General features: G+C 34.1%; 1 protein-coding gene across 2 annotated transcripts; it reads right to left on the reverse strand.

The window, feature by feature from the left end:
• Positions 1 to 10027: 10027 nt before the first annotated feature.
• LOC148608682 (UPF0046 protein C25E10.12-like) lies at positions 10028 to 17542 on the reverse strand. 2 transcript variants are annotated; one of them, XM_088546619.1, is made up of 3 exons: positions 17407 to 17542; positions 10939 to 11583; positions 10028 to 10304 (listed from the first exon to the last, which is right to left on the reverse strand). In XM_088546619.1, exons 2-3 carry the CDS (start codon positions 11550 to 11552, stop codon positions 10178 to 10180), a joined length of 741 nt encoding a protein of 246 aa, XP_088402745.1. In that variant the 5' UTR covers positions 11553 to 11583; positions 17407 to 17542; the 3' UTR covers positions 10028 to 10177. The 2 variants fall into 2 exon arrangements, with proteins under 2 accessions (XP_088402745.1, XP_088402746.1); XM_088546620.1 differs by lacking the exon at positions 17407 to 17542 and adding an exon at positions 17338 to 17361.
• Positions 17543 to 19045: the final 1503 nt, after the last annotated feature.

The raw sequence follows: 19045 nt of genomic DNA on the forward strand, positions 1-19045 counted from the left end.
TAGTGCGTTAGTTTCCTGAGTGACGTCTTGTTTTCCTTGATATCTTCAGTTTTTATGTGTAATAATATTTTATTCGGTTCCCTATATGGTGTTGATCGTTTTTGTTTCCTGTATTCAGGTTCAAGCCATGTTTTGGGGTTTGACGTATTTAAATTATCCCACTATTAACGTTTCGATATTTTTTGCCCATTTTTAGAAATTAAGAAAGTAAAATCAGAAATGTAATTAAAAATAAAATATGTCCTTAAGTTTAAAAAAACGTATGCACGCACTTAAAAGTTTCAGCTATAAACGGGGAAGACAAAACCTTTTTATGAATGCAGTCTTGCATTGGTATAAAACTAGAATGCTATTTTTATAAATCGACAGTGAGCTGGAAAAGAGCAGTTCACTAAAGTTTTATGAAAATAGGTGGAGTTGTTTATTTTTATTTATTGTGCGAAGCGAGAACGCGAGAACGATGGACAAATGGTTAAGGTGCAATATTCTGTAAACTACATCTATATATCTAAAGGCAGATCCAAAGGGGCCGGTAATGGGTAGCACCAAGATACTTATACGGACCCGTAATGGGCAGCATCAAAGTACATGTACTTATGCGGGCATGTAATTGGAAGGACCAATATACTTATAAGGGCTTGAAATGGGAAGGATCAATATACTTTTTTATGCAAGGGGCTTGTAATAGGCAGCAAAATACATGTACTTATACAGACCTGTAATGGGAAGGACCAAGATACTTTTATACATGGGGTCTGTAATGGGTAGCACCAAGATACTTATACGGGCCTGTAATGGGCAAGGACCAAGAAACATGTACTTAAACGGTCTAAATGGGTAGCAGCAAGATACGTATGCGGGACCTGCATGTAATGGGCAGCAGCGTGATACAATACGGGGTCTGTCATGGGCAACACCAATGTACTTTTATGGAGCCTTTGATGGACTGCTCCAAATTATACGGTTATACGGGGCATGTGATGGGAAGGACCAACATACTTATACGGGCATGCATTGAGAAGCACCAAGGTAAGGCCTCCAGGTGTTTTCAATGTAATCATGTATAATAACAGTTTATAATTTCAAAAATAGTATTAAGTTTTATTGTAATCGGATAAAATGGAAGGCTGTTAAGAAGTAGTTTACGTAAGTGGATTGTCACTCGGTACATAATATAATACAAGTACATGTATGTGCCAAAAAAGTTTGCTGTAATGTTTATATGGCAATTTAATTAAACTTGTAAATTGCTTTACAGTCGATCGTTGTAATTAAAGTCACTTTGGTAATTTTATCAGCAGTTTTCGCATTAGAATTTGATGATTTGCCAAACTTCAAGATAATGCAGGTTAAATGTCAAAAATCGCTATCAATAATATTGAATTAAATAAAACAAATATTTAAGAATTTAAAATCAATAGAAAGATCTACAATACAGCCAATAACAGGATTAAAGAGATTTGAAAATCACGTGACTCAATGCTGTACACTTGATTTACATTCAATTAGAGTAAAATATTTAACTTAGGTGTGTTTTAGCTTACAATACAAACTTTGTTTATTCTCATTTGCATTGCTCTTGTATTACTCTTGTGAGTTAGCCCCTTAACTGATCAGACCCAAAAGAATGAATAATTTCTTGGTGGATGGCTACCTCGTTGGCAATCATACCACAATTCCTACTTTTACATCGTTTTGCTAGATCTTTTGATCTCTGTTTCCGTTATATATATATACGTTTACATATCTTCCTTGTATCAATTTGATCCGATGGAGCAGTGTAGTGAATAGAGTCGTCACATTCTGAGACGTTTATGTGACGACTCTATTCACTACACTGCTCCATCGGATCAAATTGATACAAGGAAGATATGTAAACGTATAGAAAGGTCTGAAAAATTCCCAACGATGTTAGAACTGTCAAATTTGCGATCGCAAATTTTTTGTCGTTCCGCGGGACTCGAACTCGTACCGCTGTGACATCTATGGCAACACCGCCTGCACAAAGCCCAGCGCCCTAGACCACTTGGCCAGCTAGGCTATATAAAATATAGCTTTCGCAGGCCGGGTCATTCCTCCTCATAGGATTAATCTAGGGCTGTAACTTAGTACACGATGTATGGTAGTACGGGACAGTTTTCTAGGGCGCTGGACTTTGTGCAGGCGGTGTTGCCATAGATGCCACAGCGGCACGAGTTCGAGTCCCGCGGAGGGAACGACCAAAAATTTGCATCGCAAATTGGACAGTTCTAACACCGTTGGGAATTTTTCAGACCATTATATATATATGTGTGTGTGTGTGTGTGTGTGTGTGTGTGTGTGTGTGTGTGTATCATGAGATAAAGGACGTTACAGACGCTTTGAAGTCAGCCTCATAGCCTGACATACCCTTAGATCGATAGTGAAGCAATACTTAAAACAAACTATACGACAAACGTGATGACTTCCCATTCTGTATTGTCGACTTTCCTTTCGTCTGTGGCAACATCCTTTCAGCACCTGGGTATTGAGTATTCACGTTATGCCAGATATTGCCGTAACTTCGCGGACTTTTTGTACCGTGCTCGACTTCTTACAATTAGGCTTCTGTAACATGGTTATGCTGCTGCAAGATTGAAGTCATCACTACAGAAGTTTTATGGTCGTCATCATAAATTCGTGGATCGTTACGTTGTATCCATCTGCACCACCAGAACCCATTTGTTCAACGTGTAATAGTTTTCCGTTCCTCTTTCGTCTACCCCGGACTTGAAATTTTAAGAGCAACTCGGTGGATGTTTCTAGAAAAGCAGAGGGAGCATACATAGACCCTACCGATACATATGGTCGATGCTCCATATGCTTTTGTTTTTTTGGGCGTGTTTTTTTGTTTTTTGTTTTTTTTTTTGTTTTCTTTATTTGTTTTATGTTTTTTATTTGTTTGTTTGTATGTTTGTTTGTTTTTGTTATTTCGTGTTCTTTGTTATATGCGTCTGTTTTCCCTGTCTGGCATTTATCCTTCGATTGTTTTAATATTCTTTTGATTTTTGCTAGAATTTGTGTCCTTAAATGAGTCTTACCAGACATTCAGTAAATGGAGAAAAATGATCACGACAGAAAGTATACCGTATATGCTTGCGCAGCTTTTTTAAAAAATATAATGCTTAATCTTCCTATAAAGTTTCAATTGTTCTGTGTAGAAAGAGCTTATGTAACATATGTAAAATCCCTTTAGTTGGATTAGCTCGCTTTGCAAGCAGACAAGCGAGATTTGTCATAATTGTCCAAACATATCTAAATATGATGCCGTACATTTCTATAAAATTCCACTTAAATATATTTTAAACGATTCGGGGCAGTTGTGCTTTCAATGTATGTGAAAAGACAAACGCGTAGTCAGACAGACAGACAGACAAAGTGGTTCATATGTACAATCCCGAATATTGTTTGCGAGTGGTATAAAATGATGATTAATGGCAGGTTTCCTATCTTGGGAAACAGATATAGTCATAAGATATGTTCTCTTAAGAACGGGATTGGTGAAATGCAACAAATACGCTAGCGTATAACAGTAAATACTTTCAAAGATCACTATTGAGCATGTTATTAGCACCAATGCCGATCTCGGTATATGTTACTATTTCTTTTGAGTTATCTATAAGCTACATAATTTTTTGTTATGAATGATTCAAGAGTCTATTCAACTTGTGCATGGTGTAGAAATTTAAACCAGGTATAATGATTTACGGGGCGCAGCTGGATACGCCCGCTGAGGTCGACCCCTCAACAGATGGGGAAAATTTGGACACAAAATGCAACCATGATACAGTCCTTAATTTGATTTTTATTAAATATTTGGCATAAAAATTTATAGAAATAAAAATAACGTTAAATCATTAAATACAAAAAACAACAATTCAATTTCGAAGTTATTGTGCAATTATGGGAAAGCCCTCTTTATATGAATAAATCCAAAAACTCGAAAGCGGAAGGTAAGAAGTTGACATCAACGAAAGAGGGAGCTAACATCAATAGTAGGAAACTATTTTCCAAAGATTCATGGAAATGGGATCAACCACAACTGAGTTAACGTCTGAAAACTGTAATCCCCCTTTTTGCAATCAAAGACCCATAACTCTAAATTGTAAAATCGGAAATTTACACAAATTGAAGAGGAGCATACAAAAAGAATGTTTGTACGAATATAATTAACATCGGAAGGAAGCTCACATCAACAGAAAGAAAGACATGTATTCATCAAAGTTTCACGAAAATTGGTTTCAACAATTTTGAGTTATAGCGCGAAGTGTAAACAAAGGACAAACGGACGGATACTGGCATACTATAATAGGTCGCGTCTAGACATACGGACAAATTAAAACATAGCAATTCTATACTTTCATACATAAACGTAATGTCCCTTAAACATGTTAGACCAACGTTTCATTTTTGGTCCGAAAATTGAATTTTTGGGTCAATTTGTTAGTATCGATCGAAACTTAATGGCACTCGGTGGACAGATTCTGTATGCTCTGTTAAGCATAATTAACGTCAGTGAACTGCTTAATATTGTTCTGAAACATGGATAGATTGGGCAGCTTTATTTTGTTACTGACGTGACCAAAAATTGCGCGCACATCAAGCACATGATGACCGAGCGAACAAGTTTTAGAGGGCTAAAAGTAAATTAAATGTTACCACGCCGGTTTAATATTCAAATACACTATCATTTACATAAGAAACTAAATGTAAAATTGTATGTGTTCTTTTCTATTACCCTATAACCCTACATTGTACTTACGTCGGAAATTCATATTAGCCGCCACGGATTTTTTTTTGTAAGAAGTTAATTATCTATTACTGAAATATCATTAGGCAAAATGTAAAACTTTATTATATAGATAGCAGTGTTTTATCGAATGTTCCAAGTGAAATTAATTTCGACAATTCACACTGTGAAATAAATTCTGTAATTTCACTCTCAGACTTTCTCCCGCCAAAACGTTAAAACTTTGAAATCTATCCGCCGTTCACAAAATTTGAAATTTATGTTGAAAATAGCAATGAATAATCGAGCGAATCTATGTAATAAATAGGATAATCAATTGGTTATCGTGAATAACCAAAATATGATCATTCATGCCAAGAACGCAGTAAGATTTAACTCGTGCGCGGAACAAGTTCCTCACACTCGTTAAAGATATGCGTTCTTCGGCACTCGTGATAATATTTTGGTTATTCGCTCCTTCCAATTAATTATCCTTTTATTCCCTGCAAGACAATTCAAATGAAATGATTCGCAGGTCTAAGATTGATATGACTACAAAAGTCGAACCCTGAACGTTGGGGCAAGTTTGGCACATCCTTTAAACTTAATATAAGTCTAAATATGGAAATGTGATTAAATGTTAAATTTTAACGAAGTATTGGTTTCTGAACAAAACTGTGGTAAAAAAAATTTATAAATTATAATTAGACTAAAGACATATTTTTTTTTACAAGTAGGTAACTAAAGGACAATGACCCTTTAATTCAATCAAAATTTCTTTTTTTGATATGATATTCTCTATTTCGATTTCATAGAGATGATTACACTTTTACTCAAGTTCTCGCCCAGAAACCAGGGAAATGTTTGTTTGTGGCCCCTAATTTCTAAATAGTTCAAGTCGCAACTTCCAAAATCGATCCAAGCTTTTCGTTGCTAGTATTTCAATTTGTGGTACAATTTCAAAAAGATTCATACACTTTTACCCATGCAAGTGACTGTCTGGACTTCAGGAAAATTCTTTTTTTCTGTCCCAATTTCAACCTCCAGGATCAACCCCATTTTTTCTTTTGCGGTATTGAACATTAAGATACAATTTGATTGAGACACATTCACTTATACAGTTTTTTCTCTCCAGGAAACCAAGAAAATGCTGTTTCTGGCGCCTATTAAATTCCTATACGGTTCAAGTCACAAAAACAAAAATCAATCGCAGCCTCCGTTTGATTGAGATTAATACACTGATACTCAAGTTTTATTAATGTCCAGATCGACTGATAAAAGCTCTAAAATATCACTCATGAAACCTAGTACAAAAGCACCAGGAGTGTCGAAAATTGTCCACTTAAAAAAAAAATATCGAACGCCATAGACGCGCACACACACCAAATCTATAATCAAAGAGAGACAACCTGTACTAGTACTGGTGTGGCTATTCACTTCCAACGTTGTATCCATATATAAAGTTTTTGAACCCCATTAAATTTTCCTCTTTTTCCTACTTGAAGTGAATCCCCAAAGATACTCAGAAATTAAGATACCGGCGAGACTATTATTACAAATCCATTAAAATAAGTTATCTAGAACGGAAAAGTAGTAAAACATCTGTAGTAAGTACACAAAAACGAAAGACACTCAGAAAGTTCCAAATAAAACCCCATTGGCAAATTTATTGTTCCCTAAAATCTTAGTTTGGACTAGAAACTTAAAACAAACTATTAGCAAAGGAGAAACATAACTAGACTTAGAATATCTACATGTAAAAATTAAGTATTGAGCGTGACAGATATAGGGGATCATTTCTCGTACAGATTGAAAATACTCCATATTTTGTTGTGACAACATTCAAATTCAGTTAAAGTGCCCAATAGGAACGGAAAAACGGCCAGACATTTTAAACACTTAAATCAATTCAGATGATTTAATTTCAAGAAAACAAAGTGTGAATTGCAAGAAAACGCATTAGATAGCTCTTGATAAGTTTATTTATGTCCTGTACGAAGTTTTGAACATGCCCAGTGTATTTTGGTAGTGAATTACGTTACTTCTGGACACCCATGTTGAATAATAATAGTTTCATCATACAATTATGCAAAACTGCGCTTCAAATGATATCATTCGATAGATAAGTAATAAATTCACAACATGAAACAAATATTTTGTCCAGAAATTATTATCTTTTTTAAGATACTCTATATTTTATAACATCTAGCCAAAAAAAATAATAAAACAAAATGAAATTGAAAACAAGTTTCCTTTATTATTCCTTGGAAACATAATTAGCAAAAAATGAAGGCCAATTTAGCAACCTATTTCCATTCATACATCTTTTAGGTGATACATATAAAACAATCTTGCATTCAAATCCAATTGGAATGTTTATAATTAGCTTAACGGGAATGACCGACTTTGTAACGTAATTCACTTATAACAGTGTAATATATAATCCATGGCTTTCTTATGCTTTAATTGGAACACATCACAGAACTGGAAGGTTAAACACGAAAAACAACTAACTGCAATATTTTGGCAAGTAATATTAGAAAAAAAAAATCGTATGTGTTAAGTTTGTCATTTTTATATACGCCACATGAAGAAATATAGAAGTCTTAAGTGGCATGTAAGGACATGGTAATGGTACACCTGGTTCGATCAATTGTTTAACATATTATAACAAATATTTCTGGTATACTTTCAAAACATAATATGTTTGATCAACGAGTAATCTTCTAGCAGAAATAATTATAATGTCAAAATTAAAATGTAAAGTAATTCACAGAAACAACTTTTCGCTGATATTCACTTGAAAGAGTAATCAAGCTAGTGAACCAAGATTCTAGCGGAAATCAAAAGAATGTAATCCAGAGACAAAGACCAGACACAGAAAACAGACAAACACAACAAAGAACATAAAATAACTAAGATAATACATACAAAGTAACAAAAGTAAACGAGCAACTCGGACTCCACTAAAAACTGGGAGCATGGACCAGGTGTATCGGTAGGGTAAGCGTCCTCTGCTATTCTAGAAACATCCGCCGAGCTGCTTATAAAATGTCAATTCCGGGGTAGACAAAAGAGGAAGGGAAAACTATGATACGTTGAAAAATCAGTTTTCATGGTGCAGATGGATACACCGTAACGATCCATGAGTGCATGATGACGACCATAAAACTTCTGTAGTGATGACTTCAATTTTGTAGTAAAACATAACCCTGTTGCAGAAGCCTAACTGTAAGAAGTTTGGTGTGATACAAAGTCTACGTATTACGGCAAGCTCTGGCATAACGTATGAGTTGTGATATGAAAAATTCCATACGCAGGTGCTGAAGGGATGTTGACACAGATGAATGAAATGAACAATTCTGAATGAAAAGTCATCACTTTTGTCGTAAAGTTTGGTCAATAGTTTTCATTTACTATCGATCTCTACGTGTAGGTCAAGATATGGGGCTGACTTTACAGCGTCTGTGGTATCCTTTATCTCAAGTTCTTTGGGGGTAGATGCGATGTATCAAATCCCCGAAACTAGGATTGTTTAAAGATAATACGTCATATATAGCTGAGAAATTGAAATTGATCGTTGGTATATGCTTAAAGGTGCATTATCAAATACTTTATTGTAGTGATGCTTGAGTTCAATATATAGTCCTTGTTTTAAGTGATATGGATAAACAAAAACAGAAAATAATTTATCTATATCAGTTCACGAAGCTTACATATCGTTTTTGTGCTTACTCAAAATCTTGCAATGATTAAATCGTTTTTGAAGGGCTTTTGCTTTTTGAAAGGTATTTCTATTTTTGATTAGCATTCATTTAATGTTTCTCACGACAAGTTGTCATGTAAAACCATTTTCTGTAATCAAAATAAACAGTTTATGAACTGGTGAATGTTACAATGTTGTGAATTACGTTACATCGTAATATATACCAATGCTTGATTTATATATCATATATAGCAATGTCCTATCGTCATAACATCTTACCAATGCATCTATTCTCCGTTTCGAAGTCAAATTAAACTGAAAAGTAATAATATCTAAATAATTGCATTTAACAGAAATTAAGGGCACCTACGACTAGAGGGAATGTTTATATCAGTAACGCCTTTACAAATGTTCCTGCGTCACAACTTCCTTTCTAAAGATGCCCGTATGATAGGCGATGTGACTAATAATGATTTATAGTTAATTTGTTCAGAGAACAGTATTTATTATCCGTTTACAAGAAATTACCGTAACGTAATTCACTGTAACGTAATTCATGGACTTGTAATTTACCAAGGATGTGAAAAAATATGTAGCGCCTGAAAAATCTGTTTAAGAGTCATTTATGACTAACAATGGTGTGTGAATAATTAAGAATATGGAAAGTTTGCTACTACCATTACAAGATGCAAGAGACACCGTAACGTAATTCACAATTAAATGCACATTTGGAGAAAAAGATAAAAATCATGTTTTTTCATTAAAAACATTATCCTTTACGTGTAAATCATTCGTTTTCTTATTGTTTATTATTTTATGGTATTTTTCCTCACATAGACTTAACATATGTATCAGTTTCATTTTCATTACAGCTTCAGGAAAATTGTAACGTAATTCACTGTGTTTCATGGGACATCCGTATTTTGTGGGGAAAAAATTAAATCGTTTTCAATGTAAAAATGACTGTTAAAATTGTGTTTTCTAGCCAACTAGAAAACTTCTTGGACGTTCTTCATTTGGAGTATTTTATATTTTTCTATGTATTTTTTATGGGGAACCCTAATTTGTGACATAGGGTTTTTGTCGATTGAGTCTTAGATATTCATCATTTTTGTTAAGTGAACCCGGTCAATGCCCCGTAAAATATGTTTTTACAATCTGGCATAACCTTGATAGTAAATTGAACCCAAAACTATATCTGGAAATAGCTTTTTGTTTTTGAAAATAGCTTTTGACTACGAAAATTGGCTTTGGCGCACTTTAACTGAATTTGAGTGACAAACACTTTAATAATACGAAGTATTAGGCGTGTAGAAGTGCAGCCAACTCTTTTGATCAAGACACAAGGAAGAAAAGCTTTTATAATTCTTATCAAAAGGAGTTACATGTATGTCATTTACAATGTTTTATGCATCGTCCCTTTGGGTCTTTTCCTCTGGAGTTATACACTTGTTCATTACTTCACTTCCATTGCATGTTCATATTTGAGTTTGATGCATGTGACATGAAGTAGACAATATAATTACTTTTAAAGTTAAGTAATCAAATCCTTCGTGGGTCCTTAATTGAAACAATGAAGATATACCGTTTTATTTTATTTAACAATATCTACGCCTCCTTTTATTCAGAGGATCCCGAGGCTAGCTCATCACATCTTATACCTTTCGGTGTTCTCCCTTTACCTTGGAACAATCGTAGACCCATACAACACAAAGTTGGTTCTTTTATAAGAAGAAGTCAAACACATGAGCCCGTTCTCTGTTTGGAAATGCTGCGTTAGAGAAGACAGTACCATCTATTGTTTCTATCCCAGTACAACCGTGCATGTGTCCAAAGAGATGTAGTTCAGGTCTGAAAATACAAAAAGGATTTCAAGTCAGTCAAACATCCAAAATGTTAAAAAGTATAATTTTAGCTTTACTCGAGAGACGATTGGCCAAAATAGGGTAATTATCCAAGACATATGGTGGCTTTTATTACCATACGGCCAAGATTCCTATCCCGAAGTTATGTATCCGCCACTGTTGAAGTAATTATAAAAAAATGCTTCATATAGGAAAGAATTCTCTCAATCCAAAGAATCTTTGTGTTCCCATACATGTTATTTCACGCACCGTGCGCAAAACCTTACAAATTTCATGTGTCAGGAGATGTTCGTCATTAACGTGTCTTTGTGTCGTTACGTTACTTTCTAGTTTGATTTAGAAGAATTGTCATCGTTCAGTTACTGTAGATTTTACTTTTGTTGTCGGCTCCTTCCAGAATTACTTAGTTGTGTTTACACTTGTTGATGACCTTTCGGTGAAGTCTGAAAATATTTACTCTTTTGTATTTAGGTTATACGCTGGCGCATTCGTTACGTTTTCTATAATAATATAGACTTTACCCATGCAAACTCTTACCCCTACCCCAGCACTTTTATTCTCAAACCCAAAATTGCTGCTACCATACACTTAATGAGAAGATACATGAATATATAGCTTACCTCACTCTTTCGAGCACTGTCTGTCGTAACACCTTGCAGCCTCCATGGTCATAGACTTTACTGAATGGCCGGAACTTCCTTGGAAAAGTATCCATGATTCCATATGGAGGCAAGTGTGTAACTACGACATTTGTCTCGTTTGGTATTTTATCCCAGTTGTGTTCTATATTTCCTTGTTCGCGACAGAAACCACGATTATAAGAGGTCCACTTATAAAATGTCCATGGGGAACCATGAAAGTTAATTCCTTCAATATTTATAGAGGAATCCTGTAGGTATGTTACATTAGGAAGTAATTCCTGAACATTCTTTGTATAATGTTTATCGAACATAATGTCATGATTTCCCGCCACAAATACTTTGTGCTTGTGTGGTAACTTCCCAAAGAATTCTTGGAATGATCTAAAGAAGCCAGAATAATCTGGTCTCACTAAAAGCCGTTTCCAGCCAATTTTACAGAAGTCTCCAGAGTGAACTAAAATATCTCCGTCTGGGATGTGGGGAAGAAATCTCTCATGCTCCAGATGTGTGTCAGAAATGTGCACTATCCGGACTTTTCTTTCACTGTTTTCTACGCTGCCTACGCTCAAAATGTTAGAATGTTGCTGCTCCATTTATATTTGATGTAAAACTGCAAAAAGTCGGCTGTAAAACGAACAAACAAAACAAAATATTCTATTGCTAATTAAAGGCGCTCATTAAGGAAGAACAATTAACAAGAATTTCTTACAATTTGATTACATGTTAAAAACCATTCTAAAAAAATATATGATACATGCAGTTGATTGAACAAGCGTGACTGTGATATTTCTGAATCTTTCTGTTCTTCCGTGTGTGTTTGTGTGTGTGTGTGTGTGTGTGTGTGTGAGAGAGAGAGAGAAAGAGAGAGAGAGGGGGAAGTATTGGTTTGATCAACATTTGGTTAGGAATTGATCAGTGATCATATGAGTCAAACGTTTGACAAATTCTTATCATTATACTTCATTTGTCAATTTGATGAAATGTGGTTGGTTCAATAAGAGAGTAATATTTCGCTATATCATTATACTTCACAAATTCCTATTGGATAATTATAAGCATTATGTGTTATTTTGGTCTATTCTCTTCTAGCTCCGCCCCCTAAAAATGATTGTTAGTTACGGTGTACGATTTATCACCGCATTTTCCTCTTGACCAGAAATGCCTTTCCTTGTCCGTATGGGCATCCTTTTCTTTTTTTATTTTTAAAGATGACTTTAATTAGAACAAGAGGCTCCAAAAATTAAGAGCCTGAATCGCTCACCTGGTTATTTTATTTTATTTTTTTTTGTCTCATTATGCTGAACACTTTAATCCCCATACCAGAATTTGGCTAAACCTAACGGTTTTAGAGATATATGCGAAAAAACTACTGTCTGACGCCTATGTTCTATTTTCAGTGATGGCGGCCATGTTTTTCGACGGATCACAAATCTCCTCATCAGTTCTATGCAGAATACCCCAAGGAACATTTGGTTCCATTTGGTCAAGTAGTGTCGGAGGAAGAGTTTTGAAAAATTATTAACGACGACGATGACGGACGGCGACGACGGATGCCAAGTGATGGTAAAAACTCACATGATCTTCGGCCAGAAGAGCTAAAAATGATGGGTAAAAGTGTCCATTTTGGTTGATTTATTTAAATGTTAAAATACTTTCATTCTAGATAGACATTCACTATATATATCTGAGGTATTGCAACATTTCTTAAAGGTAATGCACATTTGCGTTAAAAGTGCAATGTATTAAAAATGGTATTCAGTATAATAATATAACACATATTGCCTGCAGCAGAGGGTCAGTGATACACCGAGTAACACATCGCCCTCGACCCAGTGCCTCGACCATATATCTACCGCATGTGTACCACCCTTTACTGCAGGCAATATATGTATGTATGCGTATACTATCACATGTCTCCGACGTATATATTTTTTGTAGTTATGGTGCTAAATCTACAACGAATCTGCACCTATAGCATTGTCAAATTCAAAAGCACGGGGGTCACTTTGGTTCAAACTTGGTACGTGGTGCAGCTGGAGCTGGAAAAACACCCCCATTTCATATATTTTTGCAAGAAAATGAGTCACCTTCTATACAAATGTATTTTTCAGCGTGAAATGCATATCCATTCATATATTCTAGTAGTGTGTTCCTAACATCTTTTTGAATTAAGAGAATATGAATAAATAAAGGTCTACAGAAGGTTGCAGAAAGTTCATATAATTGCTAAATCTTTTGATCAAATCCCATACATCTGTTATATTTCAATTCTTCACCTACATGTAATCGTCTAAGTTTTTTTTCTCATGGCTATATATTAGCTGCAGCAGACACCATTTGAAGATAATTGGAAAGTTTGTCTTAGCAATAAATAATACATCAAAATTGTAGAAATAATACCCATTGAAATAGTACACCTGATTGACATAGGAAATGACAAATATATGACCCAATCATATATTTCAACTCTAGTAAAAACAGACCCGTTCCAGCGGCACGTCTTTATATACTGGTATATAGGAAGTGAACCCCCACCCACGTGTTAAAAAGTGACTGGGTTTCGAACTGAAAAAGACAGTGTTCCAATAAGAATTTATGTTATTGTTAATTTCCATACACTTCTGGTTTTGTTTTTGTTGTTGTTTTTTCAGTAACAGTTGGATCAAATAAATAAAAGACACAAACAAAAACATCTTACTGACATGTCTGTTTGTGAGCAGGGAAAAGGTTCATAACAAAAGGGGTGTGACCAACAGTTGACATTTACAGTTTCAAATGTAATGTAACGAATGTAAGGGTAATCAAGGTAACCAAGATTCTAGCGGAAAACAAAAGAATCCAGAGATAAAGGCCAGACATGGAAAACAGACATACACATCAAAGAAAACAAAATAACTAAAAAACACATACAAAGTAACAAAAGTAATATACGTTTTGGAGTATCAACGATGTATAATGTTTTTGAGACGGGATTTTAACTGAGTATGGGGAATAGAAATATAAAGAGTTGAAAAAATCATAGGTTTTAATGCTATTGTATTCTGATAATAATCATGAATTGAGAGTTTCTAGAAGATCTTTCGAATTTTTCAGGATCCATGCACATTGAATCAATACCAGTACGGGAGTAACAAGTGTCGTGGTAGGACTGGAAACCCTCTTTGACAGCTGTGAGTATAGAAGTTAAAAGTTTTGAAAGAGGTTTGGTGGTACACTTTGCAGATCCAGTCATGTACCGTTGTTCAAGGATTCTTGACGAGTTTATGAATCCAGTACATAGACAGTAGATCATAATCATCGTCTCTGGTAGAGAGGCCAAAAGAGCTAGGATATAGCACAGATTTATTGTTTTCGACTATCTTTTTTTTTGGAGAGTGTGGTAGCAGTTTAGGTCTTATTACTGCTATTGTTTTCTGCGTCGACCTCTGATAATAAATAGTGGGTGTAATACGTTTTGCAGACAAAAACAATGTTGTTTTGGGCTTTGTCAGCTGGTACGACAACCTATTTGTCATGTATAATAGACAATGTGTTTTCTAGATCGGGGTCTTTGATAACTGATGTAGCATTGAGACTCATTGACCTACTTAAAACATTCATGTGTTTCAAAATTAAAGACCTCACAACCTTTACCCACTCTGACAGAGAATCATTGTTTTCTTGTTTTCGTTTTATCCATTTTCCCGCGTAGTCCTCCACGGCATTCATAAGAACTTTAAAGTTATAATTCCAATCTATAGAGCGTGGTTCACGGTACTTGGGACCTCTAGAAAGGACCTTCAGGAGAGATTCGTTTTCGATGATATTTAAAGTTCCCGAAATGACGTGACCGGAAGGACCATATTTGAATGGAGAGTTTTTGCAAGAAGTCAGGTGGTTTAGCCTTGTAGTCATCAATGCAAAGTTGAAGCAAAAATAAATCAATAATAATGAACAAAATAAAGACGAAAAGCATACATACAAAACTGATTGCTAGGGCTTAATTTGAAAAAAGAATGACAATGGAACAGTCAGTAAAGTAAAATAAGAGAGTGATATAGAGTTTGTTATCCCTTGAAAATACACTATCACCCTCGATTATGCCTCGTGATGACGACGATTTTCTCGGGGTAACAAACTGCGTTACCACTCTCTTAGCTACATGTATATGTTATTTATATATTATTGTTGTGGGATATATTACTCCAGCAATACTAGAGGTTGTCTGGCAAGCTATCTTCTGACTTGAGGGTATGGAGGAACGGAATTCCAACCTCTTACGTTGTAGGAGTATGGGATATATGTATTCTTTTCAAATCTTTAACCATGGTATGCGTCTCATTAAATTTCCTGTACTGTTAATTATGTATATACCTAATTTTTTCCAAGTTACAGTCAGGGAAAGGGAATATAACCCTCTGTAGTACCGAGTCTGTCTCGTGATCGGGGAGGGATATTTTTAGGACGTGCCGCTAGAATACTAGGATATATTTGTAGTTTGTATGCATGTTACCACCAAAAATATATGATAGTAAAAAAATACCATTACTAGATACAGTTAAATTAAAAGTACATGTAATTTAAAACAGTCGTCTTTTTTATTATTAATCAATTGCACATGCATATTCTCCGACTGTCATTCCTTTTTTTTTTTTGTTTCCATCTTTGACAATAAATTTCCCCTATTATGACAATCAAACTTGAAACCTAAAAAAAAACAATAAATGGAATTAATGAAATGTTCCAAAGACGAAGCTTGATACGACCGCACATGTCAAAATCTAAACATTAGAGTCAAGTATGAACATTATATCTCAGCAATACCCATCTTCTAATTTGGACTTATATATACATGTAGCTCTCCGACAATTAATGAATGTGTATTACCCAAATGATTGCTGAATTTAAGGATATAAGGTTTTTAAGATAAAATTAGTTCCAACGTGTTCTTCTCATCAAAAGGATGCTTCCGTTAGATAAGAACTATAGCTCTAAAATATTTGATTTCAGTAAGTATCTGAAGTTAATTTCTTCCTATTAGGACTCTTTTATATGGCAAGCCAAAGTGGACAAAAATCAATATTTTGTGATATTAGAAAATGAATTTTAATATTACAAAATCATTTTTTTAATATTAGAAAAGATTTTTTTAATATTAGAAATTCATTGCGTAGTATTAAAAATTCATTTTCTAATATTACAAATTTCTGATTTAGTAATATTATAAAACATCACACATTTTGTAATATTACAAATTGAATTTGTAATATTAGAAAATTAATTTGTAAATATTAGAAAATGAATTTGTAAATATTAGAAAATCACTTTGCAATATTGCAAAATCAGTCACATTTTTTAATATTACAAAATGATTTTCTAATATTAGAAAATCAATTTCTAACATTCAAAAATAGTTTTTTAATAATAGAAATTCAATTAAATTTTTAATATTAAAAAAGGATTTTTTAATATTAAAAAAGTGTTTTGTGATATAAGAAATCTGATTTGTAATATAAGATAATGAATTTTTAATATTTAAATATCATTTTTTTATATTAGAAAATATCCATTTTTGTCCACTTCGGCTTGCCATACTTTTATGAAATAATTGAGATATAACAGGAAATTGTCTGCATCTATATAAAATCAAAACTTTCAAAGATGGCCTAATTGTTTTTATTTTTGTTGGTAATTTATTTCGTATGTACAACTGAATTCACGTTATTCTATCATAGAAGGAATATTCGTGGAAATAAACACCGGGCCTATAGATATACATGTACATGTATATATTAATGCAGTCATTTGAAGCATGCTCTACCTAGAAGTCATTCTTCTCAAATTTTTGGGACTTTATAGAAAATCTATGCATTACAAGTTGTAAGTTTAGTATTGGCTCAGGAGAGCGAAAACTTTTTTTACAATTACTCCTACAATGTAAGAGGTTGGAATTCCGTTCCTCCATACTAAACCATATATATAGGATGACCCCAAGTCAGAAAATACCAGCTTGCCAAACAACCTCTAGCACTGCTTGAGTGACTCACAGTATTATATTTATTGAATGCTTGTGGCGAACTGGGGTGTTTAGTGATGAAACCTACCCATTTTCTGTAATTTTGTGCAAACTTTGGGCAAAACATGATCAAATAAAAGTTTGCCCCCCCCCCCAGCTTCATTTTGGTTCATGAATTTCTGAGTTCGGTCCTGGATAGATAGCTCAATTTAAGTAGTACAAAGTCCTGTTACCTTTGGCTAACGAAGACGTCTTCTTAATATACGTCTTCATAAAATATGAAGAATAATGATGTAAAACTGTAAAAGGCATGTGATTATTTTTCAAATCATGACAAATGATCAATACAGTTTGTATTTTCAACTCTTAAAAATGTTCCCTACCTCGTACCAGGTACTTTATATTATACTCAAATTTATACTTTCCCTATTCGAATTTACATGAAAACTCACCTTTTTTCCCAAATTCCTTTGTTTGATACAATTATTTTCCTGTCTGTATTTATTTATAGTATATGTCATGGCTAAATATACTAGACTAACGTCACAGACATTCCCGATAAATTCTATTTTTATACCAAGTACACTTAAATGTAGTTTACAGTTATGTAGCCAAAACTACTTGATTAACTGTACAATCAGGGACTTACCACTCCGAACAAAGTCAATATAACGTACAAAAATAACTGTGCCTCCCCAGTCATTATACTAGGAATCCCATAAGGGATTATAAACTGGGTAAACTAAAAGCTATAGAGTTTGCATTTGACTTAAATGCATACTAGGGGATGAGAAATTATTCAGGATTTTAGCTATATATATAAATTTTATATAAATATAGCAAATTGCTTATGAGATACGATAAAAATACTGAGGAAGAGTGTGTTCTCTATTCTTTCATCTGTGGCAACATCCTTTCGGCTCCTGCGTATGGAGTGTTCATATCACAACTCATACGTTATGCCAGAGCTTGCCGAAACTACGCAGACTTTTTGTATCGCGCTAGAACTCTAACAAATAGGCTTCTGGAACAGGGTTATATTGCTACAAGATTGAAGTCATCACTACAGAAGTTTTATGGTCGTTATCATGAACTCGTGGATCGTTATGGTGTATCCATCAGCACCATGAAAACTGATTTATTCAACGGGTCATAGTTTTCCTTCCCTCGTTTGTCTACCCTGGACTTGACTTTTTATGAGCAACTCGGCGGGTGTTTTTAGAAAAGCAGAGGACACTTACCCTACCGGTGCACCTGGTCCATGCTCCCAGTTTTTAGTGGAGTCCGAGTTGCTCATTTACTTTTGTTACTTTGTATGTATGATTTTAGTTACTTTATGTTCTTTGTTGTGTATGTCTGTTTTCCATTTCTGGTCTATGTCCCTGGATTACATTCTTTTGATTACCGCTATGGCCTTGGTTTCCTTGATTACTCTCTCAAAACACCGAAACATAATAAAACGTCAAAATTTACCCAAAAAATCAATAATTAGTTATCGGTAATTGCCCAAAGGAAAATTGATCAACTTCTCTCTTTTAATTAAGTATCTCATTATTACGCAATAAAAATTACCTCATTTTAACGAGTTTTTTTTATTGATAGTACATTCAAAAGGTTAAACAAACAGGATGACACAATGATTAACAGCTCACTGGAGTATAGTTTTCGAAAATTGAAATTTTGATATTTCTTTCTGTAGACATAGGTACATTTGTACGTTCAATTAGTCATCATTTTGTTGTTATTTAAAGCACATTTTCCAAAAATAGCAATTTCCATTCAGCATATTTTTCTCTTTCATTATAATAGATGCAAGTACTTTTCACAAACATTCAATGACAAATCAACCTTTATAAAGTGATTTATTTGGAATATGTCGAAGAACTGGAAAATATAACATTCCCCCTATTTCCAATAAATAAGAAAATACATGTTGCTATTCTCCCATCTTTTAAATTTAATATGGTACACCACTCATTAAAAGCCATCCAGTGGTTTTTACAATCACTCATAGCAAAGTTACACTATTTTCAACAAAGAAATTTAGAGAAAATAGGCTAATAACAACCAAATAGCAATGGCAGTGTTCTA

The sequence above is a fragment of the Perna viridis genome, chromosome 9 (genome assembly GCF_037379345.1).
Source record: "Perna viridis isolate PV_CMFRI_1.1 ecotype Kerala chromosome 9, ASM3737934v1, whole genome shotgun sequence".
Lineage (NCBI taxonomy): Eukaryota > Metazoa > Mollusca > Bivalvia > Mytilida > Mytilidae > Perna > Perna viridis.